The 23,574-nt window shown below is 36.5% G+C and overlaps 2 protein-coding genes across 3 annotated transcripts; both read left to right on the top strand.

The window, feature by feature from the left end:
- Positions 1 to 714: 714 nt before the first annotated feature.
- LOC127944748 (tyrosine-protein kinase HCK) lies at positions 715 to 12,963 on the top strand. Its single transcript, XM_052540958.1, has 13 exons — positions 715 to 1,011; positions 5,035 to 5,159; positions 5,691 to 5,727; positions 6,195 to 6,291; positions 6,378 to 6,473; positions 6,856 to 6,959; positions 7,779 to 7,925; positions 8,086 to 8,238; positions 8,978 to 9,160; positions 9,246 to 9,322; positions 10,337 to 10,490; positions 10,624 to 10,755; positions 11,786 to 12,963. The coding sequence occupies exons 2-13, from the start codon at positions 5,043 to 5,045 to the stop codon at positions 11,986 to 11,988; spliced, it is 1,500 nt and encodes a 499-aa protein (XP_052396918.1). The 5' UTR covers positions 715 to 1,011; positions 5,035 to 5,042; the 3' UTR covers positions 11,989 to 12,963.
- Positions 12,964 to 14,628: 1,665 nt separating this feature from the next.
- Positions 14,629 to 23,410, top strand: LOC127944514 (transmembrane 9 superfamily member 4-like). Of its 2 annotated transcripts, none has more exons than XM_052540505.1 (18): positions 14,629 to 14,757; positions 16,223 to 16,330; positions 16,646 to 16,745; positions 17,207 to 17,375; positions 17,790 to 17,934; positions 18,041 to 18,164; positions 18,404 to 18,522; positions 18,615 to 18,726; positions 18,829 to 18,899; positions 18,997 to 19,129; positions 19,294 to 19,375; positions 19,469 to 19,544; positions 19,651 to 19,734; positions 20,497 to 20,672; positions 20,766 to 20,829; positions 20,929 to 21,048; positions 21,488 to 21,577; positions 21,938 to 23,410. In XM_052540505.1, exons 1-18 carry the CDS (start codon positions 14,725 to 14,727, stop codon positions 22,085 to 22,087), a joined length of 1,956 nt encoding a protein of 651 aa, XP_052396465.1. In that variant the 5' UTR covers positions 14,629 to 14,724; the 3' UTR covers positions 22,088 to 23,410. The 2 variants fall into 2 exon arrangements, with proteins under 2 accessions (XP_052396465.1, XP_052396464.1); XM_052540504.1 differs by lacking the exon at positions 14,629 to 14,757 and adding an exon at positions 14,812 to 14,865.
- The last annotated feature ends 164 nt before the right edge of the window (positions 23,411 to 23,574 follow it).

Below are 23,574 nucleotides of genomic sequence, written 5' to 3'. Positions count from 1 at the left end.
TCTGTTAATGTGAATCTCTCTTTCTCTCTATTTGCATATTAGGAATTACGTTCTTCTTTTGCCTTAGTAGTTATTAAAGAAGAGGTAGATTTATGTCTTTTCTTGTTTATTATGTTTCTTTTCTCTGTCTCTTTCAAAAAGAGGGTGTTTAATCTGACCATCAGACCATCAGTCCTTATGTAACTGTGAGGCCAGACCAACTGTTAGTTTGACTATTTCCAATCCAAAAATACATCTGTGTGTTTCTGTCTGTGGCTGTACACTAATAGATACCCACAGCGCACTCTTCTAATCTGTTCTCAAGCAAATCTAAATCTAAATCTGTTTTTATTTTATTTTATTTTATTTTTTTACTTTTCTCCCTTTTATTTTTATTTTAGTATCACTTATATTTGAAATCACTCTTTTTAAATATCACATTATTTGTGTTCAAAATTTGAATGAGGCTTTGGCTGAACGAACAGTGCTGGGCTTTACTTCTGAGAAGTGAAGTGACATTGCAAAAGGTTTTTAAACAACGTATTTGCAACCTTCACACAAGGTTTCACAGAGTTGTACAAAGACTATTGCGTGAATATGACACGCGGATGCTGTAGAGGAATATTCATGACAAATTTCCTCTGACAACAGGGTGTGTCTCAATACTTACTGAGCTCCCTACCTAGAAAGTATTTTTTTGCGTCATAGAGCTCGATTTATTGTTGGCTATTATCACCTTGTTGGGAGTCGGGTGAGCTCAGTGTGTGTGTATGAGCTGAGCTATACTTCAAACGGGTCTGGTGTCCTACACTGTTGCCTAGGAAGGCGTCTCAGAAGTTTTTGAGACAACAGCCGCTAACTTCCTCTTGGGCAGTAGCCTACAGCGCGAGAGTTTACTGAGACTGAGACACAGAAGCGCATCACTGATGGAGAAACCGGTGTGAAGCGACTTCAGTAATTCTACATCTCGGTCAGCTAGCGAGATCTTGTGAATAAAGAAATATACTTCTCGTGTGGATTGCGACTGAAGTGGTAAGTGCGCTTAAAATATTTATTTTTTTAGTATCATTTGCATAGTTCGAGTTGTTATTTATTTAATTATATTTTTTCTTCTTCATTATTTATATTTTATGTAATTGTCTTTTGTAGTTAAACGATTACGTTTAAGACCCTGTTCTTTAAAGCTGTTTTTTTAACGACGTTTTCATATGTATCTAAATTAAACAGTAGCCCTAATATTAATATTTTAAATTAATTCAATGTATGTCTTTAATGCTGCTTGTCATACTCTTTATGGTTTTCGTGACTGTTTTTGTCGTTTATCTGTAAACTAGTCTCTTATCTCCTGTGTTAATTTTAGAAAGAGATAGAGAGATACATTTATCTTGTTCACTCAGACTCATGTTTAATCAGATTATTTAATTGGTTATTCTCTTGCTGAACTCTTTACTCGGATTCATTTCTAAAGTATGACACAGTTACTGTGTCAAATCCAGTAGGTTACATGTTTTTTTCTTTATTTATTTAAGCGCAGTCCTGTGTTTGAGGAACCCGCATGTTTCTTTGAAATAACTTCATGCTTTAACTTTAGTTACACTGGTACTTCCATAGTTCACTATAGTTTTACACACAACAATATCAGAGTACACATTTCAATATTTATCTTCCTCCTTGGTGGATTCAAAAACACTCTTAACGGTTATATTTCACATTTTTCTATTGGCTGCTGGCCCGACAAAGTCAGCAAGCTGTGGTGCTTTCTGACAGTTTGCACATACAGTATGTTTCTGGGAAAGAAAACAAATACCAATGTGAAAGTCCTGACAAGGAAGGTAGAAATTGATACATCCCAAATTTGCATGTGTGGTTAAATGAAAAGAGCTGTAGTTCTGAGTCTCCCTGTTCTCCTGCGGGAAAGGTGGCTCTTGGGCTTTGAGGTACCAAATAATTTTTTGACGGGATGGGCAACACTGTTGAAAGACAAATCTGAATATTTCCTCCGGGAACGATCGGTTATCGGATTCTGAGTCGGAAGAAGGAAATGTACTTGTGATTAAGCCAGCAATTAAACAGGCTGAGAGGAGACAAACTGAATGAAAGCTTGAAGAGCCACCGACTCTCTTGTGAAAAGAACTTTACACTTTAGTATACCTTTCATTAAAGTACTTATTACAGAAATAATATAATTTAAAATTGTGTTCAGACACTTATTTGCAATTGAATGAAAATTGAATTATAGTTTACATTTATGTGCTATTAGTTGAACTTAAAGGGGACATATGATGCAATTTCAATTTTTCCTTTCTCTTTGGAGTGTTACAAGCTGTTTGTGCATAGATGAGGTCCCTAAAGTTGCAAAGATTAAAGTCTCAAACCTAAAGAGATATTCTTAATAAAAGTTAAAACTCGTCCACACCCTTCTAAAACGGCTTGTTTAAACGCGCCCCCACATGTCTATGTTGCTGTGTGGGACATTTTGCATAACACCGCCCAAATGTTCACTCAAAGAAAGAGGGTGTCATTTTATTCTCACTGTAGTATTGTTGTTGCCTCCGCCATGTTGTTGAGATGCTGTGTGTTTCGTTGTGAAAGAGAAACTACTTTTTTAGGGCTTCTAAAAGAGAACACAACTAGAAACCATTGGTTAAGATGTATTTACAACACTGTTCCAAAACAGTTCGACAAATATTCAGATGTGTTTAGCTTTTACAGAGGACTATTTCCTGAACCTGGTAGAGTAGCCTACAGTGCCAGCTATTTTGTATCTATAAAGTGGGGCAATTCCATCTGCAAAGGACAGTCTGGTGCTTCTGACTCACAGCCTGTAAGTATGTTTTCATATTTAAAGGATTTGCCACTGACTATTCAACACGAGTTTTAAGCAGTGTAGAGTAGCGCTTGTTGTTTGTCATTTCTCCGATCACAAAAGCAAACATGGTTTTATGTTTACGTGGCGTGACATGCAACGCGAAGGCTTAAAAAACAGTATAAGTTATTATAATCAGTAATTGTGTCCCCACTGTATGCAAGAAATGCCTCGTTGGTAATGGGTTTTATTGTTTTTGTCTCACTGCACCGGGACACGGCATCACAATATAACGAGGGGCGTAACATTTCCATCACCCGCTTGATGTATTCACCAATCACAACGCATGGGATATCTGGCCAATCAGAGCACACCTCGCTTCTCAGCACGATGAGCTTTGTAAAAATCTACGAATTTTAGGAAAATGAGGCATAGAGGAGCAACAATAATGTACAGCAGTGGGAAAATAATGTGTTTTAAACTGCATATACACATTGCATTACACCAAATACACAAAATAATGTTCTTTTTTCAGAAATGTCATATGACACCTTTAAGAGTGTGTTTGAACCACTTAAGTAAAGAACTTAAATCTTTATATATGATTTCATTATTCTTTTGTCTTTAAAACATGGTTAAAGTACTAATGACAACGATTTATGATAAACTAAAATTAAGTGCTTTAGTATAGTCAGCACATCAGAATAAGTGTACTTCTGCACTTTTTAAAGTAAAACCTTTAATTTAAGATTATTACACAGCGCATGGATTAAAATCTAAGAAGTATTGCCATGAAAGTGTACTCTGTAAGTGCCATTTTTTCAGTATTATTATGTTGTTTTCAAGCTCAGTTGATTTAAAATACACTTCTAAGATCTCAAGTAGTCTACAAGTTAACATTTCATAAACTTAAGTGCACTTCTTTTTCACAACGACCCTGGTCCGATTAAAGAGTCAGCCAGTAAAACTTTTCAAAAAGGATTGGGAATCATAAGCAACCCAAAGCAATAACAAGAACACAGAAAGAGAAAGCAGAACATGGGTGAACGAGCAACGGGAAACACATTTTTAATGTGCCACATATTTCTCAGAATAATTGTGTCTACTCTAGGCTGCCATTTTAGCAGTTCTTAAATTATAATTCAGTGTTCAGCTGAACTCAGCTTTCGTGTATAGACCCTCCAGTGACATTTCCACAATTTCCTTCTTTATCCTAGTTATCTTCAGGACAAACAGACTGGTCATTGATATGATATATGGTGTTTTGGTAGGGTGTTTCTTTTTTTCTTTTTTTTTTGTAGGGTCATGCATGGCCAGGTCAACAGAGGATAAGTTAATTATCAAGCATGAAATGAAACATAACCCTGCACCATAAGAGCACATTGCACTCGCATGACAAGAGATGCAAGCTGAAGGTCCTTTGTTCTTTAGCGATAGCCACAGAGCGGCCGAAGAGCCCAGAAACACGCTGTTTCCTCTCAGCTCTCATTCAAAAGTGGGGGAAACGTTGCTTTTTTTTTCTTTCAACAGTCGACCAAGTTGGAACCTATTCATGATGGGAGGCCGTTTTGCACGTTTCGGTTGATTAATTTCTGCTATGCTCTCAGAAATGTGTTAGGGTGTTAAGGCTAGCTGATTTGAATCAACTTTGAACACTAGACCTTAACCAACCACAGTTTCCACTGCGCAGCTTCCGTATGTGCATGTGTGAGCGAGTTAATGACAAAACCACAGGCGAAAGAGAACTGCAGCCTACAACATGGAAGTCAGTACGAGAAACCGGTTATTTTGACTTTCACTACATTTATCGCTCAAGGTTACATTTCCCAAAAGAGTCATAAGCTTAAGTAGATTCTAGCTGCCAATGGGACCAAGGGTCTCTTTCGATCTACACAGACTTACAATGGTTTTGGGAAATCATTTACGTATGACTCATATTATTGCAAATACTAATCTGAAGTATCCTCTTCAGCCCACCACTTAAATCACCACTCAATCGTGTTGTACAGTAGGCCAAAACACGTGGCATTTAACATGACATGGAATACATTTTTTTGTCATGTATAGCACATTACAGTAATTTTTCCATCATAGTCTGTACAATAAATGCTTTTCAAGCATCAACCGTTGTTTAGTGGGAACTCAGAACAGATCCATGGTTTGCATATTTTCTATTTCTGGAAATGTTGTCCTGTTTTTAAACCGACAAGGCCAGCCTGCATTAGTGTCTTGTGTTGTGAACTCTTCAGGCCTCAACATGGGCTGTGTGGGGACCAAACCGGAGCAGGATCCTATCGGGAAATCGATGGGCAATAATGACAGCTCCAACCAGACAGCACATTACACCAAAGACCCCACGGCAGGGTCCAAAGCTGTAAGTAGAAGCATTTAGGAGTTTACGATTCAATTGAAAAGACATCTTTTGAGGGTTATTCTTGAGTATGATTTCTAGTGGAAAGTGCTGAGTTGATCTAAACCATCAGTATTGGTGGTTTCAGCATATATTGTGACAAATACTGTGCTTCCACTTTCTTATAAACTGAGAGACGGAGTAGTTTCTAAAGTACAGTACGATCATCTTGACTTTGCATACACATAAATATAATTGTATATATATTCAAATATTATATATATTATTTTAAATTATACACACATACATTCCTGTTTAGATTTACTTAATCTATATTTCAGTTTTAGGAATATTAGCAACATTTCTCATTTTCATTTAAGTTTTCATGCAGTATGCATACTGTATTTCATTTCAGCATTATTGAAATGTTTATTTGTTTAAACCGATGTCCTTTATTTGAAAGCCTCAGACGGGTCGGTTTTCATGCACAGAAAAGTGAACTGAAATGTCTAGTTTGGTGTTTTAAATATACTGCGCCTATTTTTTCATCTACAGAACAAAAGCCTCTCCAACCCTACTTCCGGTCCAGAGAGTAAGTGAAATTATCTTTGATGTCTAGTAAATAGGATTTCTAATAAATAGGATGTCTCGTTCAGAAGGAGGTGTTGTAAAATCTTTAAATACTTTTAAAAATATACAGTCACTACAACTCATACGGTTGACCTTGTGAGCAAGAGTAAAATCTTACAGCGATGTGGATTTAAACGTGTCGGAAACATAAAAAAGTCGCTTGTTTTGAGGTTTAGTGGCGACCTCAGTGTGTTCTGCAGCACAGGCAGCGTATACGCCAGCTATTAGTCTCAACCTTTTAAATGACTGTATAAAAAGTATATGCTCACTTTAAACCCTTTGGAATTGTGTTAAGGCCACTGCTTGCTATATTTAAAAAGCAAGTATTGATATGAACTCTATGGTGTGACACCAGTCTGTTTCTTACACAGAAACATAGTGAATGTGTGATCACAGCTCTTGTAAACTAAAGATTTCATTTGCCTTTAGCTTCAGACAACATTGCCATAGCTCTGTATGACTATGAAGCTATGCATGAAGGTGACCTGGGCTTCAGGAAAGGAGAAAGACTCAGAATCCTTCAGGAGTAAGCAGATCTGTCATTCTATATGAGGATATAACACGCAGTATCTCGCTTCTTTAATTGATTGATTGACTAATCGATGTGTTTAGGTCAGGGGAATGGTGGAAAGCAGCATCTATCAGCACTGGGGAGGAGGGCTTCATCCCCAGTAACTATGTGGCCAAGGATACTCTGGAAACTGAAGAGTGAGTACATATAGTTTGTGCACATTTGTAGTGATATAATATAATGTAATAATATTGCTCATATTTATATGTAATAATATTGTGTATATAATATAATATAATAAATAATATTAAGCAGCTCAGCTGTTTTACATTGATAATAATAAGAATGTCATTTTAGCAACCAACCATATCTGAATGATTTCTGAAGGATCGTGGTGACATTGAAGACTGGAGTAATGATGCTGAAAATTCAGCCTTGCATTGCAGAAATAAATAATATTTTAAAATGTTTTTACTGTATTTCTGTTCAAATATACATGGACTCAGTGAGCGTAAGTGACTTTTAAAAGGTTCTGAGTTTTAAATGCCATTTTTAATCTATTTATGTATGTGTTTACAGTTGGTTTTTTAAAGGTGTCAGCAGAAAGGATGCAGAGAGACAGCTACTGGCATCTGGAAACAAAACAGGATCTTTTATGATCAGAGACAGTGAGACCACCCAGGGTACGTTCAGCACAGAGTGGGTTTTAGTATGGAAGAGTAAGGGTAGCAATATTCAATTTAGGATGTAATATGCAAAATAACAATGCAATATGTAAAATGACAATATATTTCTGTATTTACATTTACATTTTTCAATACATTTGTGCAACGTTTGGTGCAAAATGAAAATGAACACACCAGTTTTAATATGTAAAATGAATACTACTTTTAACGCTTTATAAGTTGCAAAATGAAAATGTATTACAGAAATGGTTAGATATGTATAACATGTTCAAGCAAAAACTGTGGCAAAATTATCATTTAAATGCTATTTTTCTTAAATGCATTAACACCCACAGACACTTACAATTGCATTTTCATTCAATGTCCCGCAATGTTCAAGCACGGTTTTTGCTTGAACATATTAGACATATCAAATAATTTCTGTTATACATTTTCATTTTAATTTTGCAACTTATAAAGCGTTAAAATTAGTATTCATTTTACATATTAAAACTGGTGTATGAAATAGCAAATGAAAATTGTGTAATGGAATTTTCATTTTGCACCAAACGTTGCACAAATGTATTGGAAAATGTAAATGTAAATACAGAAATGCAAATGTAGAAATGTAAAATGTCATTTTACATAATGCATTGTCATTTTGCATATTACATCCCAAATTGAATATTGCTACCCATATGCTTCCATATTTTAGACAAGGAGTGTGATACTGAAGAATTAGCAGTGCTGATTTTTAACTTCTGAAACATTTTAACTTCAACTGCACATCTACCAGATCCTTATCTGCTCTTCAAAACATCTGTGTCTCCCCCTCAGGAAGCTACTCTCTGTCTGTCAGAGACTCCGACCCAACAGGAGACACTGTGAAGCATTATAAGATCCGCACGCTGGATAATGGCGGTTTCTATATTTCCCCACGCATCACCTTCAACACCCTGCAGGATCTGGTCAGCCACTACAAGAGTAAGTACAGAATGAAAAGATCTGGACGTATTTAATCGAATAATACATGTATTTTTAGTCGTTAATGTTTGAGGAGAATTTTACAAAGCCTTTTCATGAAGGATTGCTCACCACGCAATTTGGTTTAGAATTAACAATATGTAAAAATGCACATCTACAGAGCAAAGCGATGGGCTGTGCCAGTCTCTCACTGTTCCCTGTCTGAGTCCCAAACCTGAGAAACCTTGGGAGAAAGATGCCTGGGAGATCCCACGTGAGTCCCTCAAACTGGACAAACGTCTGGGAGCAGGCCAGTTTGGAGAGGTCTGGATGGGTAAGAAACATGCTGCTGGCTCTAATATGTATTTCTTATGTGTCTATTTACTAAAGCAGAAACAGTTGTTGTGCAGCGTGGTTTGTTTAGTAGGATCAGAAAGATTTTCTCAGCTTGTCCAGGATAAAATGAAGAGCTAAAATGGATGGTTATGACACTAAAAAGTCAGATTTGAAGTGTCCAAGCATTGGCAGTAAAATGCCAATAAACTTATAATTTATATTAATATGCAAAGTATGTTGATTGGCAACAACTAACTGCCTATAATATATATATATATATATATATATATATATATATATATATATATATATATATATATATATATATATATATATATATATATATATATATATATATATACGTGTATGTATATATATATATATATATATATATATATATATATATATATATACAGTTTATTTTCAACTGTATATATTATTTTTATTTTTGATATTTTCAGTAAGAGAAGCATATTGCAAGAAAGTGCATGAGACAAAATGTAAGCAATTTATATATAAATCACAATGACACTGTTATTCAAACACAAATGATTATTACAGGGATAAATCTTTAATTGTTACAAACCTAAACGAAAACGCTGTACCCAGAAAACCTGACCTGATCTTGAACCTGATCTGAAACTTGGGTTTTCCGTTTCCTGTCACGGTTTGGACAGGGAGCAGACACTAATGATGATATAGTGAACACTTTTGACTCATCTCTGTTTGCTTCACAGCAATATACAACAAGCACACAAAAGTGGCAGTGAAGACTATGAAGCCTGGCACTATGTCTGTTGAAGCTTTCCTAATGGAGGCCAACTTAATGAAATCCCTCCAGCACGACAAACTGGTCCGCCTCAACGCTGTGGTCACCAAAGAGGAGCCCATATACATCATTACAGAGTTCATGGAGAAAGGTGTGTGTGACTCCAGACTCCAATGTGCAAGACATGGCTCTATACATCTTTGGTATTAATCTGTTTGTGTGCATGTGTTTTACAGGCAGTTTACTGGACTTCATTAAAACCGATGAAGGCAATCGTCTCCAGTTGCCCAAACTGATCGACTTCTCAGCACAGGTGAGATGGTTTGAAGATCTCATTTGTTCAGTTCACGTGCTTTCCTCTTACATATAGAGTCACGCGTTCCCTTGATGTAGACGACAGGTTTGTCTTTGTAGATTTTAATATTCAAATGTGATAACTGACATACAGTAATATTTGTGTACAGAGGTGTGTGTGTCTGTGTGTGAGAGAGAGGGGGTGGGGTGAGTGTGAGAAGGGGTGGAGTCCACCTTTAACATGAAAATCTAATGCTTTTATTTTTTGTCACTGTTAATCCACGATAACAGCAGTTTGTTCTCTCTATTGTCCAAGTGATTCTTTAAAAAAGTGAAATATACACTTGTGGTCAAAAGTAAGGAATAATTGTATTTTAAACGTTTTAAAAGAAGTCTCTAATGCTCGCCAGGACTGCATTTATAAAAAAAACTGTTACGCTTTGAAACTGTTTTCAAAATGATGCTGAAAATTCAGCTCTACATCACTGTTGTAAATTACATTCTAAATATATTCAAACAGACAACCGCTATTTCAAAGTGCATATATTTTGTTATATATATTTTGTATATAATATTACATTTGTACTGTATTTTTGATCAAATAAATGCAGCTGAGCATAAGAAACATCCCTAAAAAAAAAAAAAACATTTATTCCAAAGTTTTTGACCACCAGTATGCATTCAGAGTCAGGTAATATGGCAGTTATACAAAAAGATTTACGAGAAATATAAGGGAAATAGGACATATTGTCACTGATGTTTCATTCAAGTGAGGAGTTTGAATATGAAAGTGTGTGACTGTTTTAAAAAAAGGGTGCGACACTGAGTTGGAAAGAGGAAGAGAATTGCAAGCACTTAACAAGACAGACGTGAATGTGCCCTGACTGATAAGAGGATTCACACACACACACACACACACACCATTATAGCTCACTGTAGCTGTAGCTGTCTAACCTCTCACTGTCAGTGACACAAATCCGGTAAAGTACATCATTAAAAGTAACTAAAATATGATTCCTTTTCCTGACTTCAGATAGCAGAAGGCATGGCTTACATTGAGCAGAAAAACTACATTCACAGAGACCTTCGTGCTGCCAACATCCTGGTCAACAAGAGTTTAGTGTGTAAGATCGCTGATTTCGGACTGGCCCGTATCATAGAGGACAACGAATACACTGCCAGAGAAGGTTAGTCTGAGAAACAGCCAGCGATAATGTAGAGAAACCGAGTTAATAGAAGTTGGTCAGCTGTGGATAAATGCATGTTTCTTTATAGGTCATTATCAGTGGAAGTCATGTTAATATATTTTTGTGACCTCAGGTGCAAAGTTCCCTATAAAATGGACCGCTCCAGAGGCCATAAACTTCGGATCCTTCACCATTAAATCAGATGTCTGGTCCTTTGGCATTCTGTGCACTGAAATCATTAGTTATGGTCGCACACCATATCCAGGTTAGTGGTCACCACAGCGCACTTTAAATATGTTAAATGGGTCATTCTCTGCAAACTGTGGCACTTAAACCTACTTTTTAGTATGAATTCTGAGCTATTTTTATTGGTTTCACTTTGTCTTCAAGCATTTTAGACTGCTAAACTCAACAAGTTAACTGAAAATTTTAATCATTATGACAAAATTTAAATCATTATCATTATCATCACTGCCTTATCAATTATTTAAGTAAAAAAAAAAAATCTGAGTAATGTGAATTTCTACTAAAAGTCTTCAAAAAGTAAATTGTTTGGCATTGAATTCAACTTTAAACTTTGCTCAGCTAAAATTCATTATAAGACACAACAAATAAACCTAAACACTTCTTATAATTAACTACTAGCAATAAGAAATAGTTTCAGTTCTCCTAAGTTGAGTTCACATAACTTAGTGCAGTGAACTTTCAGCAAGAATCGAGTGAAACCCAGTCACGTTATGCTACTGAATAGAAAATGAATATGAAATAGAAATCAGTTTAATGCATCCTTGTTGAATAAAGCTGTTATTGTCTTACCAACCTCAAACTTTTGAACGGTATTACATTGAAAACATTTCTCTTTTTAGTTTTACAGTGTATTTTTACATCTTTGCTTTTCATACGAATAGCAGCTAATCTGCATGTGTCTATTCATCATCAATACATTCACAGAATAAGAAAAGCATTGTTGTTATACTGTAACATTTGCCTTTTAAAAATAATAGATATTTCCGTCATCATATATTCGAGGGAATGACCTAATACAATTAAAACAAACAGACGTAAGTTTCAGTCTTTATCGTGTCCGATGCAGTAATATTAGCTATGTTCTCGGTATATTGAGTCTGGAGTGAGAAAATATTATATATTTTTCAATATGAAATTTCAACAATAACCTTATACAATACAAAAAAATCAATTAAATTGTTAAGCTGAAATTGCACAATTCCCAGAGAATGACACAAAACTACATTTGTACTAAGTGCAGATGCTCAAACTGTGTACGGTGTGTTTAGGTATGACAAATCCCGAGGTGATCCGTGCCCTGGAGAAAGGTTACCGTATGCAGCGTCTGGACTCCTGCCCTCAAGAGCTCTATGACATCATGCTGGAGTGCTGGAAGAACAAGCCAGAGGACAGGCCCACCTTTGAGTACCTGCAGAGTATACTGGAGGACTTTTACACTGCCACAGAGAGCCAGTATCAGCAACAGCCTTGAGACACACACACACACACTTTGACATGACTTTAATTTTGCATAAATCCCTTCTATCAGGAACTGTCAAAGAAATGCCCCCAATACATATGCAACCCGCCAACCTGTTGACTTTATACGTATGTAGTGAAATCAAGTGTGAACAGTTATAGTGTGTTATTTAATGACATGTAGCTGAATACAATTTCAAGATCTCGGTAATAGCAGTTTTATTCCTATCATGCAGAGCCCTTTGCCTTACACTGAGTGTTGCACAATAGAAGCTATATCATAATATAATTGTATTCTAAAATGTTAGAAACAATATTTCTTTTTTTTTCATTTGACAACTTCTCTGATGTATTTGTACAGACCTGATGACAGATGTGTTTTAGAGCTAATCGTGTGTGCATGTGAATTGTAATTGAGAGTGCACATAGGAGCATTAAAATAAATTGTGGTTTTGATTGCTTATGAGAGGATTATTTCTAAAACTTCAGCCTACATTAGGTTTCAAAGATCTTATTATCAAACGTATATTTAATCTGAAAACAAATTAACATTTTAAGAAGAAGAAAAAAAAGCATCTGTACCTAAGGTAGTCATAAATATTTCTTGAAGTCTGTGGGTTGTTATTTTTATGCTATTGTAAATGTATTCGGTTTTTATCACTTTTTTCGGAATTTCGGGTTTGGTACTTTTCAAAGCCTGAAGCTTTTGCTCAATGGATATGTATCTTTGGATAAGAATGTATCTTTATGAATTTTTGTGCAATAATAGTAAAGGATTTATGTGACATTCTTTTCTTTTTTTCTTAAAAAACTTTATTAACTTTAGATGTGGCTTCAGGAAACATGATGTTGATTATATGCAGCTGATTTTCAATACACTTTTCAATGATGTAAAGTATTTTCCAAAGAGTTGCCTGTAAATGTATGTAGTGTGTATGTATGTTGTTAAAATTGGTCTATAAAACAAATAAATTAATTTTAATTTGGAGTTGTGTGAAGGAAAATAATCTCATTCTCATAATAGTGCTACAAAATAGTTCAATTATTTTATTGAGGCATTTATTAAACCACGGAAATCACCACATTATTAAGACATAACTAACACTCATGTTAGCAATCTTATTATTTATACATGGGTATACATCCCTTTTTTCTTTTTCCTTTTTTTTTTTCTTTTTGCTTTTGCTTTGCAGCCTGAAAAAAAGAAGGATACAGTTTTGCTTTGTGATCAGCTGTGGTCATTTTGATTAGTTCAGCATTAAAATAGCTTTCCTGAAGCTTTTAAGTCCTTGTAACTGCAACTGAAGCAAACAATCAACTGTGGGAGGCAAGACACTGTCAAAAGTCAGAAAAAAAAAATGCAGAAAAAAACCCTCCCTGGATCAGGACGCCGCTCCAACCTGGATGAAAGAGCCAGGAACCTAAAGTAGAGCAGATTCAGTGCTATGTAAATTCCTAAAGCCAGGCTGGAATGTATCTAATATACCAAAAGCATTCAAATATAAACAAATTAAATAAAATAAAATTGTGAGTAAGCCACTGTCTCTAAAATCTTGGAAATAAAAATCGATTTAGAAATAGGTCTAAACGTATTATATAGTCTATAGTCTATAGTATAGGAACAACAATATCACAAATTCTCCAGAAATGTTGCTTATATGGGAGTTGCAAGAAAAAAGCCACTCCTCAAGAAAGGCCACATGCAGTCATGACTGAGTTTTGCCAAAACACACCTTTAAGATTCTGAGGCAGATGATACTAAAATCGAATTATCTGGCCTCGACACCAAATGACATGTCTGACGGAAATCCAATCCAGCTCACCATCCAAATGACAGCATTCCTACAGTGAAGCATGGAGGTGGTGATATCCTGTTATGAGCTGTTTCTCTGCAGCAGGGATTGGAGCAATAGTCAGGATTGCAGAAAAAAATGGATGGGGGAAAAATCCTGTTCAATTATTGAGGAAAATCTGCTGCCCTCTGTCAGAACATTGTGAAAGGGAAGAAGGTTTCCCTTTCAACATGACAATGACTCAAAGCACACAGCAAAACTGAATTCACAGGGGTTGAAGGAGAAAAAGGTAAATGTCTTTGCATGGTCTCGTCAGAGTCTAGACTTAAACCCCACTGAAATCTGTGGAATGACTTAAAGACTGCAGTCCACAAACACTCACCATCAGACTGAACTGAACTTGAGCAATTCTGCAAAGAAGAGTGAGCAAATATTGTCGAGTCTAGATCTGCAAAGTTAGTAGAGACAGAGACATATCCTAAAAGACCGAAGGCTATAATCTAGCCCAAAGGTGTTCAACAAAATACTGACACATGGGTGATCCTTGTGCTCAGGGATTATATATTTAATATAATTTAGTAATATTTTATAGTTCAGTGTAATGATATATGTTCGCAAAGACATAGATTCATGCAGAAATGTTTTCCTCTTGCTGTAATGTGTTTTCCTATGACACATTATATATTTTTTAATAAGAATTTAAGTATTAATGTGACCAAAAATAGTTTGTGATCCATTCATTATTAAGGTTGCTATTACTACTAATGAAGAATTAAAGGCCAGAGTGTATTAAACCAATATAATATACGATAACTACATATATTGATAAATAGGAATTCAGTTTTAAAACGCTGGAACATCCGCATCTGTTGCTTTTTTGTCACTATCTTTTTTGCCTTGACTTCCTCGTGAGTTTTGTGAGATGACTCACTGACATCCTTCCTGTGACGTCTGTGATGACACGTGTAGTCAAGATGGCGGCGGCGCTGGTGAGTACCGACGCTAAAGTGTCTTCTGTTTGTTTGTTTCACAAAAGGTTTAATTTCACACTGCCGGAGATGACCCAATTTAAACCGGTTTGTTTTGTTCTGCTCATTGTAAGTGTGTCATTTGATGTGTTTGGCTATGTCCGCGCAGTGGATGCCGATTAAAAAAACAGACGGCTAGCATAAACACTTAGCAGGGAGCTAATTATCGAGTGTTTGCTTCTAGTGAGAGCGAGTTTAAATCCTGATCTAATCTAAAACCTTAGTCATATGAAGCAGGCACTTCTCTTATTTTAACAGAAGCGACTGTGTTTGATAGGAAACTGCATCGCTTGATTGAGTCTGTATCTGCTCTGTCAGTCATTGAAATGCGTTTGCGTTGCTTTAGCATTCACTGCCTCACGAAATAAAGGAAGCTGGTGAAATAAAGTCAACAAATCACACTTGCTGGATGAATTCCCTTCATAGTTTATTGATATGTGTTACTCCTGCTGGCTGGCAGTGTTTGTGATTGTGTTCACTGACACTTGTCGACAGTTGATTAAAGTTCCGGTTTAATCTGAAGAGTTTGGATGCCATTTATGTCATATTGTATAAAATAATGGGTCGTTATTGCAAAACAACCCCGTCAGGTTGATTAGCATGCCGACACGAAACTAAATGCACATTTTCCAGCATAATTAAACGACAACTTATCAGTAAATAAATTCCAATTCTGTATTGATTTAAGTGTAAATGTTTTTTATCGTGTGAGGAGAAAAGTGAGTGAAAAGTGTGATGTCGGCAGTAAACGAAAATTCACACTATGACATGATTCATCCACCTATGTTACACCTGTAATTTTTGACTTTGTTACTTTAAATCAAATTGTCATAACTGTGTAACGTCTCAATCCAATAATAAGGATGTTTCTCTCTAGTGACATCTGCTGAATTCAATCATTCGGTCTGCTTAAGTCCCGCCTCTTTCTTACAGCAACACCCACATCTCATAATTTAAATCAACAGTCCATGCATAAAATATATTTATTTCAGTAATCTGTTTCACTCATACATATGCCACAGAAGAGAAGATCTGTCGCTACTTCTGTTTCATGGCGACTTTAATTATTACACAATTATAACTCCACTCCACAGTACTCTCATACTCTGAACACAGAAAAGTGAGTGAGATAAAGACAATGAAAAAATCACAGTGCTGTGTTATTATTGTAATCGTTTGCCTGGATATGTATCATTTATCACCTGGTTGTGTTATAGAGGGCATTCAGTCCGGCAGCAGAGCTCAGTATTACCATCAGTAAAAGTAACATTACCATCATCGACTGACCATTGTTCAGTGTTTAACAACAATAATGAATGCGTTTATTTGAAGTGTTAACTGTATATGTGCTTTTTGGTTCTGCAACAAGATTACAGATGAGTAACTAAAGATATTTGTCTTTGTGTGTCTTTTTTTGTCTTTGTAGGAGATGTGGGCACTGTTATTGGTGTCCACGCTGCCTTTAGTAGCACCCTTTTATGTGCCAGGGGTTGCACCTATGAATTTCCGCCAGAACAGTCCGGTTGAAATAAAGGTGAAGCCTATCTTTTTTTTTTCTTTTTTTTTTAAGAATTTGAGTTGGGATTTGCCTGTGGCTTAATTATTTTTCACTTTAAAAATGCTAAAAAAACAACAACACTTTTGCTTGAGACACAGCAGGTTCTAGGGCAGTTTGCTTGTGTATTGACCACTTGTTTTCCACAGACATGTCTTTCCAATCTTTACTGATCTGGATAGAGGCCACAGTGTTTGACACATCTTTATCATTCATCCCACAGATTCTTTCTCCTCAGGTTTCTAGATTTGTGTATTGTGGTGTTTCTAATATTGACCTGTTTTTAATTACCAGGCTGTAAAACTGACCAGCTCTAGAACACAGTTGCCCTACGAGTACTATTCACTTCCCTTCTGTAAGCCTGAGAGCATCTTCTACAAGGCAGAGAACCTCGGTAAGGATCATGTGTCATTTCACTGCAGTCACGTGTCTGAAGCATTTAAAGGGATAGTGTAGTTCGTCCAAAAATAAAATAACCCTTACCTATGATTTCATGATTACCTACGTCATCTACTGGGGATCACAACTTTTTTGGGAATGCATATCCAAATTTTCTGAATGGAACACTTTTTATGATGGATGCATCGTTTTATTGGACTATTGAATTTCAACACCCATTCACTTCCATTATAAAGCTTGGAAGAGCCAGGACATTTTATATATATATATATATATAACTCATAAGTCATATACACCTAGGATTGGCTTGAGGGTAAGGAAATCATGGAGTAATTTTCAGTTTTGGGTGAACTGTCCCTTTAAGCATAGATATGTTTAAAAACATTGCTTGCAGTGAGAAGGTTGACATATTACTGTGACGCGCTTTTCATTTTGGCAATGATGATATGTGATCAGGTGAGGTGTTGCGAGGAGACCGTATCGTAAACACACTGTACACTGTTCTCATGAACCTGGACAAGAAATGTGAGGTGTTATGTAAAAAGCCTGATGATCCCATCAAACTCAGCGTGGAGGAGAGCAAGCTGCTGGCCGAGCGCATCCAAGAAGAGTACTATGTCCACCTGTGAGTCCCTCCTCTACTCCCAACACTCCACGGCCTCAATGATGAAACATGAGCAGAGCTTTGTGCTTAATTATGAGACACATTCAATGATATGCATCAGTTTGCTTGTTCTTTCTGCTAGTGTTTCATGAACGAAGCCCAATACGAATTGCTGACTTTTCCTGAAAAGTATTTTTCTATCAATCAAAACATGTCTAAAGTTAAAATTCAAACACACAAGCGCCACAACACAACTCATTTCTACAAGCTCTAATGAAAATGGAAATACGTTTTTAGACCAGACTGTTTTGCATGAACGTTGTCATTTAAAAAAAAATAAATAAACATTTAAGTTCCAAAAGTATGTCCAGAATGAAATTGGTTTTATTCAATGTTGTCAGTAGTTTTGGATTAATATGTTCTGCATATGAACAGTATTGCAGATAACCTCCCTGTGGCCACACGGCTGGAGCTTTACCCAAACAAAGAGGAAGGAATGGAAGAGGAACAGAGGAAGGACACACAGAAGGATATCCAGTTTGAGCATGGCTACAGGCTCGGCTTCACCGAAAACAACAAGGTAGTCCTGAAGAGCATCTTTTTCCATTAGCAGAATTTCATGCCAGTCTAGTAGACTTCTAATATTGCATGTTTGATTGACATGCTGTCTCGCTCTGCCCTTGTAGTTCTACTTGCACAACCATCTGTCATTCATCCTGTACTACCACAAAGAAAAGCTGGAGGAGGATGTCGAACACAATTACAGAGTTGTACGATTCGAGGTGATGCCAAAGAGTGTAAAATATGAAGGTAAGTCACCAGCAAAGCAATGAAATGTCAAATTCAAATTGCACGAAACGTCTTGATAGATGGGGTGACAACAGAAAATGGCAATTTTAAATGTAGGTAGATATAGACGCTGTATTTTAACAATGGTATGTTTATTTATGTGTGTGTGTTGTGTGTGTGCATATGCATATATATGGAGCACTGGTTTTCAGTTTATTTACTACAATTTTGTTTGTTCTTCCTTCACTCGTGTGTGCTAGATATCAAAGCAGACGATCGAAACACATGCACGTTACCTGAAATGGTTGCCCCTGTCCCTCAGGAGATCGACCCGACTAAAGAGAACAAAATTCTCTTCACCTACTCCGTGCACTGGGAGGTGAGACACGTCGCCGCCTCCATCAAGAATACTGCCTGTGCCTTGCTTATTCTTGTTCGTCTCATAAAGGGCTGCTCTGTCCTTCATTGCAGGAGAGCGAGGTGAAATGGGCGTCTCGCTGGGACACGTACCTCACCATGAGCGACGTGCAGATCCACTGGTTCTCCATCGTTAACTCCGTAGTCGTGGTGTTCTTTCTGTCAGGTGAGGCCGATTTTCATCTTCATTCTCGTTTTTACTGTTTATTTCGAAGCACTTTTCGATTTGTACTGGTGTTTCGGCATTTAAGAAAATGCTTGTCTGCAGGCATCCTGAGTATGATCATCATAAGGACGCTGAGGAAGGACATCGCCAACTACAATAGAGAAGATGACATCGTGAGATGCTGCATTCTGATTGGTTACTTTGCCTTCTGATTCTTATCTCTTACATCACGTTATCTCAGTGCCTTTTCTCTCTGTTTGTCACCAATAGGAAGACACAATGGAGGAATCTGGTTGGAAGAACGTCCATGGTGACGTATTCCGCCCTCCTCAGTATCCCTTGATTCTTAGTTCCCTGTTGGGATCTGGCATCCAGCTCTTCTGCATGATTCTTATTGTTATCTGTGAGTATTATGCTAATATTTTTGTTTTAGCTTATTGCTCATGCCCAGGCCTGTATGGGAACTGCAGAAAACAAATTTCTTTTTGCTTTTCGAGTGTTCATTCATTAAACATTTCTAATATATGACTCATAGATATGATGAAACTCTGCTTGTGTGTTTTGTAGTTGTGGCGATGCTTGGGATGTTGTCTCCATCCAGTCGAGGAGCTCTGATGACAACCTCCTGCTTCCTCTTCATGTTTATGGGGTAAATGCACAATAAAAAACACCATGTACTTCCAGGTTTAGCTTTTTCAAAGGTGGCCATATTTAAACTCTGTCCATGTGTCTCGTCCTGCAGTCTGTTCGGAGGTTTCTTTGCAGGAAGACTTTACCGCACTCTTAAAGGCCACAGATGGAAGAAGGGTGCTTTCTGTGTGAGTACAAACTAATTTTGCATTTGTGGCATGAAAATAAACAAGATTATCTGGCTGAAAGAATAAGGAAATCTAATAACATTTATGTGTGTGTGTCTTTTCCTAGACTGCAACCCTGTACCCAGCTGTCGTCTTTAGCATCTGTTTTGTTTTGAACTGTTTCATCTGGGGAGAACACTCTTCTGGAGCTGTAGGTATCTGGACAAACTGATGCAATTAGAAATTTAGCCAGAAATGTTATGTAAGGCTATTTATGTGTTTGTTTGGTTTTTAAATAATAATGGTGCAGTTAATTAAAATTATTAAGGAAACTAAAACAGTTCAGCTGTTTGGAGATACGCTACTGTTCAAAAGATTGGGGGCGGTAACTTTTAATTGGTTTATGTTTTGGAAACAAATATTGTGAAATATTGTGAAATGTTATTAGAATTTAAAATACTATTTTCTACTTGAATACATTTTAAAATTAATTTTTTCCTGTGTTTGCAAAGCAGAATTTTTAGCAGCCATTACTCCAGTCTTTAGTGTGCATGATCCTATATGCTAAACAAAAATATTTTAGGTGTAAAAAGAACAGCATTTAATTGAATAAAAAGTTGTAACAATGTAGTTTTTATTTTTGATCACTTTTGATCAATTTAATGCATTCTTGCTAAATAAGTGTTCATTTCTTAATTTTAATTTCAAGCAAAAAACTAATCTTTCTGACTTTAAATTTCTAGTAGTATGTCAGTAATCACTTTCAATGATGGATTCACTGTTTTACTCCATAAAAAGTCATTAGACTTCGATAAGAATTTAAAGGACAATTCATACTCTGTGTGATCCATTAGAAGAACAGCCATGTGTTTCAGACCGAAACTAGTCAAGTTGTCTGCTTCATCAACTAACTCTTACTCCGCCTGAATGTTCTTGACTGCTGACGGCCATCTCTCATTTGCGCATATTTCAGGTTCCTTTCACTACAATGCTGGCTCTGTTGTGTATGTGGTTTGGCATTTCTATGCCTCTCGTGTACCTGGGCTACTATTTCGGTTTCCGGAAACAGCCGTATGATAATCCAGTTCGTACCAATCAGATTCCCCGCCAGGTCCCTGAGCAGCGCTGGTACATGAACAAGTTTGTTGGGTATGTGGCTCTCTTTGTGTAGTCTGTGAATAGTTGATTCAGCAGTTTTAACGGTGCATGTTTGATGTGATTGTATTGATCTCTGTCTTTTAGTATCCTGATGGCGGGAATCCTGCCATTTGGCGCCATGTTTATTGAGCTCTTCTTCATCTTTAGTGTAAGTCGAATAATTTATATAGTGCATAGATCTGGTAGATGTCATATATTGATGTTGTGAATATGTAAGCTCACTGATGTGCGTTATACTTTCATATAGGCTATCTGGGAAAACCAGTTTTATTACCTGTTTGGCTTCCTCTTCCTCGTCTTCATCATCCTTGTGGTTTCCTGCTCTCAAATCAGCATCGTGATGGTGTACTTCCAGCTTTGTGCAGAGGTGGGTATATGGTCATGAGTTGTTAAGGAATTGCAACAGTAAATATTTGCAGTTACGTGTACAGGTATACATTAAACACCACAAGTTTAATACAATTAAAATATAGTTACAACACTTCCACTCTCAAAACTTCTCCGGACAACATTTAGACCCTTTTGTGTGCCAAAATGCTGCTCAGTTTCATTTATTTGGTTCCTGTTTTACCTGTTGACCTCTATAATCTTTGACACAAAGTCCACACAAATACACTCACTCAGGCAGAAGATAAACAGGCAAATATTAAGAGTTATGATAACAAAAGCAAAGGTCACTTTATTTGAATGAACAGCGAGCATGCTAAAATAGAGGCGATGTGCACTCCGTATGGTACAGCTTGACCAGAGCTGTCAGTAGACACTGAATAAACATCTGTCAATCATTGTGGCCCCTCCCCCTACAGGACTATCAGTGGTGGTGGAGGACATTTCTCGTGTCTGGAGGTTCTGCCTTTTATGTCCTAGTCTACGCTGTTTTCTATTTTGTCAACAAGGTAACTATCTTTACCTCAGCTTGTTACAATAGACCTGTTTTATGTACTGTGTTTGTAATGGCGGGGTGTACGCCATTTAAGTTTGGCTTAAATTAACTAAAATAAGTCACTTTTTTTTTTTTTTTTTTGCTTTGCACAAGCAATGACATTTCACATTTACAATTTTGAGTATCTACATTGATGCTAACCAAAAAAAAAGCAAAAAAAAAAAACTACTGATGGATATAGCATCAATTAAAATTGTTCGAAATTTTTCTAGGATGTAAATGATCCAGATTTACATGACTAGTCTTAATTTTTTTTATCCAATAAAATGTATTTCTGTTTTGATGTACTCTTTCTTGTTTTTTTTTTTCTCAGCTGGACATTGTGGAGTTCATTCCCTCTCTGTTGTATTTTGGCTACACAACCCTGATGGTTTTGTCTTTCTGGCTTCTAACGGGAACGATTGGCTTCTACGCCGCTTACGTGTTCATACGGAAAATTTATGCCGCGGTCAAAATCGACTGAAATATTTTTTTCAGTTTTTGTTTCCTTTTTTTTTTCTGTTTTTGTGAAGCAAGCACTGACGTGTGTGAATTGCTGGCATGAGGCACAGCAGCGCCCCCCATGGACTGGAGGAATGAATGGAGATGTGTTTTGTATACCGCTATCAAAACCTTTCTCTTCTGCTCCCTCTGCCTCAGCAAAGATGTAAAGAAACCACATGAACAGTTCCATTTTTAATGTCTGTATATCTTCTTGCACACACAACATGGGCCAAAGTGTGTCAATTGACAGTTTTTCTTTGTTTTGGTGGGGATGTTGGATTTTTGGGCTGGGTCTCATGGTTTTGAAGACTTTGAGGGTTAGTTGCATATATAATTTTACAAATTAACATTTTGTGTCCTTTTAATATAACATTTGATTTCAGCTTGTTTCTGTCTTTGATTCAGAACCGAGTTCTTGAATGCTTGTCTTGTTGAGGGGTGTGTGTGTGTGAATGTGTGGTCGCGCTGTGGTCATTATATTTTGGCGTGGAATGAAATTATGGGCAAGGATAAGGCAAGGTTATAAAAAAGATTAAAAAGTAGATTTCCTTCTGTTTCCTTGTGCTTGCTGGTCATTGGACCTAAAAGACTCTTATCATGATGCAGTATTGCTTTGATTGTTTGTTTTTGCCATTATGTAAAAAAAAAATTCAACATAACACACGTTTGATATTCCACATTAGAAAAGCCATTGTTATATCATATATATGAACTATTGCTGTAGCCAAAAACATGTATTTTGGTAGATTTACCCCAAGATTCAAGGCTTTTAACACCAAATGTGTGCAGTGCCCAGTAGGAAGTGATCTATTTGCTTACATCTATGGTACTTCAAAGATATTAATTTAACATGGTTATTATTTTAGCTCTCTCAAAACACAAGACACGATATTTGGATCCCAATTTGGACTAATGTGAAGCAGCTGCAGGATTCAGTAGTTTAAAACACTATAGCAAAATCTTCTTCTACGTTTGAAACGGTCTGGATTCTTCATCTGTCATCCTCACAGGTGACTTTATGAATAAATGCAAGAACTTCAGAAAATATTTTCTCCAGATGTACTTTATTCTGCCTGTTGCGTTGGGTCAATTGGTCGGTGTATGTTTGTGGTGTAAATGCAGTGCTTTATATGGTTGCATTTTATGGTTTTATTTGTGGAGCTGTTTGTCCCTTTATGTCTTTGTTTTAGGCAAAAGCATGTTATTTTCTTTTCTTTATGAATCTTTCTTTCCCTTTCTCTTTCAAGAATGTCCATTCATAATGTATAAAACAATAAAGGTGCCAATATGTTGACATTTGAAACACCGTCCAGGTTTTGCATGAGCATTTTCTCCAATTCGGCCGTTCTGGGAGCGATTTTCTCAGAGGAGTAGGAAGTCCGAGCCTTGGCTGTTCTTGGAATACAAGACAAGATTGTAAAACCTCAAATTCCTCCAGATTTAAGTCATTTTCACATGAGAAATGAT

This window comes from Carassius gibelio, chromosome A23 (genome assembly GCF_023724105.1).
Source record: "Carassius gibelio isolate Cgi1373 ecotype wild population from Czech Republic chromosome A23, carGib1.2-hapl.c, whole genome shotgun sequence".
Lineage (NCBI taxonomy): Eukaryota > Metazoa > Chordata > Actinopteri > Cypriniformes > Cyprinidae > Carassius > Carassius gibelio.
The sequence above is the reverse complement of the archived record's forward strand: the minus strand, read 5'-3'. Positions and strand labels throughout refer to the sequence as shown.

What these genes read in the sequence shown, in the direction of transcription:
- LOC127944748 (XM_052540958.1), top strand. Translation starts at nt 5,043, where the DNA reads ATGGGCTGTGTGGGGACCAAACCGGAGCAGGATCCTATCGGGAAATCG. An exon ending in AGACAGTGAGACCACCCAGG is followed by an intron (nt 6,960 to 7,778) that starts GTACGTTCAGCA and finishes TCTCCCCCTCAG; the next exon opens with GAAGCTACTCTCTGTCTGTC. An exon ending in TACAGAGTTCATGGAGAAAG is followed by an intron (nt 9,161 to 9,245) that starts GTGTGTGTGACT and finishes TGTGTTTTACAG; the next exon opens with GCAGTTTACTGGACTTCATT.
- LOC127944514 (XM_052540504.1), top strand. Translation starts at nt 14,827, where the DNA reads ATGACCCAATTTAAACCGGTTTGTTTTGTTCTGCTCATT. An exon ending in GAGAACACTCTTCTGGAGCT is followed by an intron (nt 19,735 to 20,496) that starts GTAGGTATCTGG and finishes CGCATATTTCAG; the next exon opens with GTTCCTTTCACTACAATGCT. An exon ending in AGCTCTTCTTCATCTTTAGT is followed by an intron (nt 20,830 to 20,928) that starts GTAAGTCGAATA and finishes ACTTTCATATAG; the next exon opens with GCTATCTGGGAAAACCAGTT.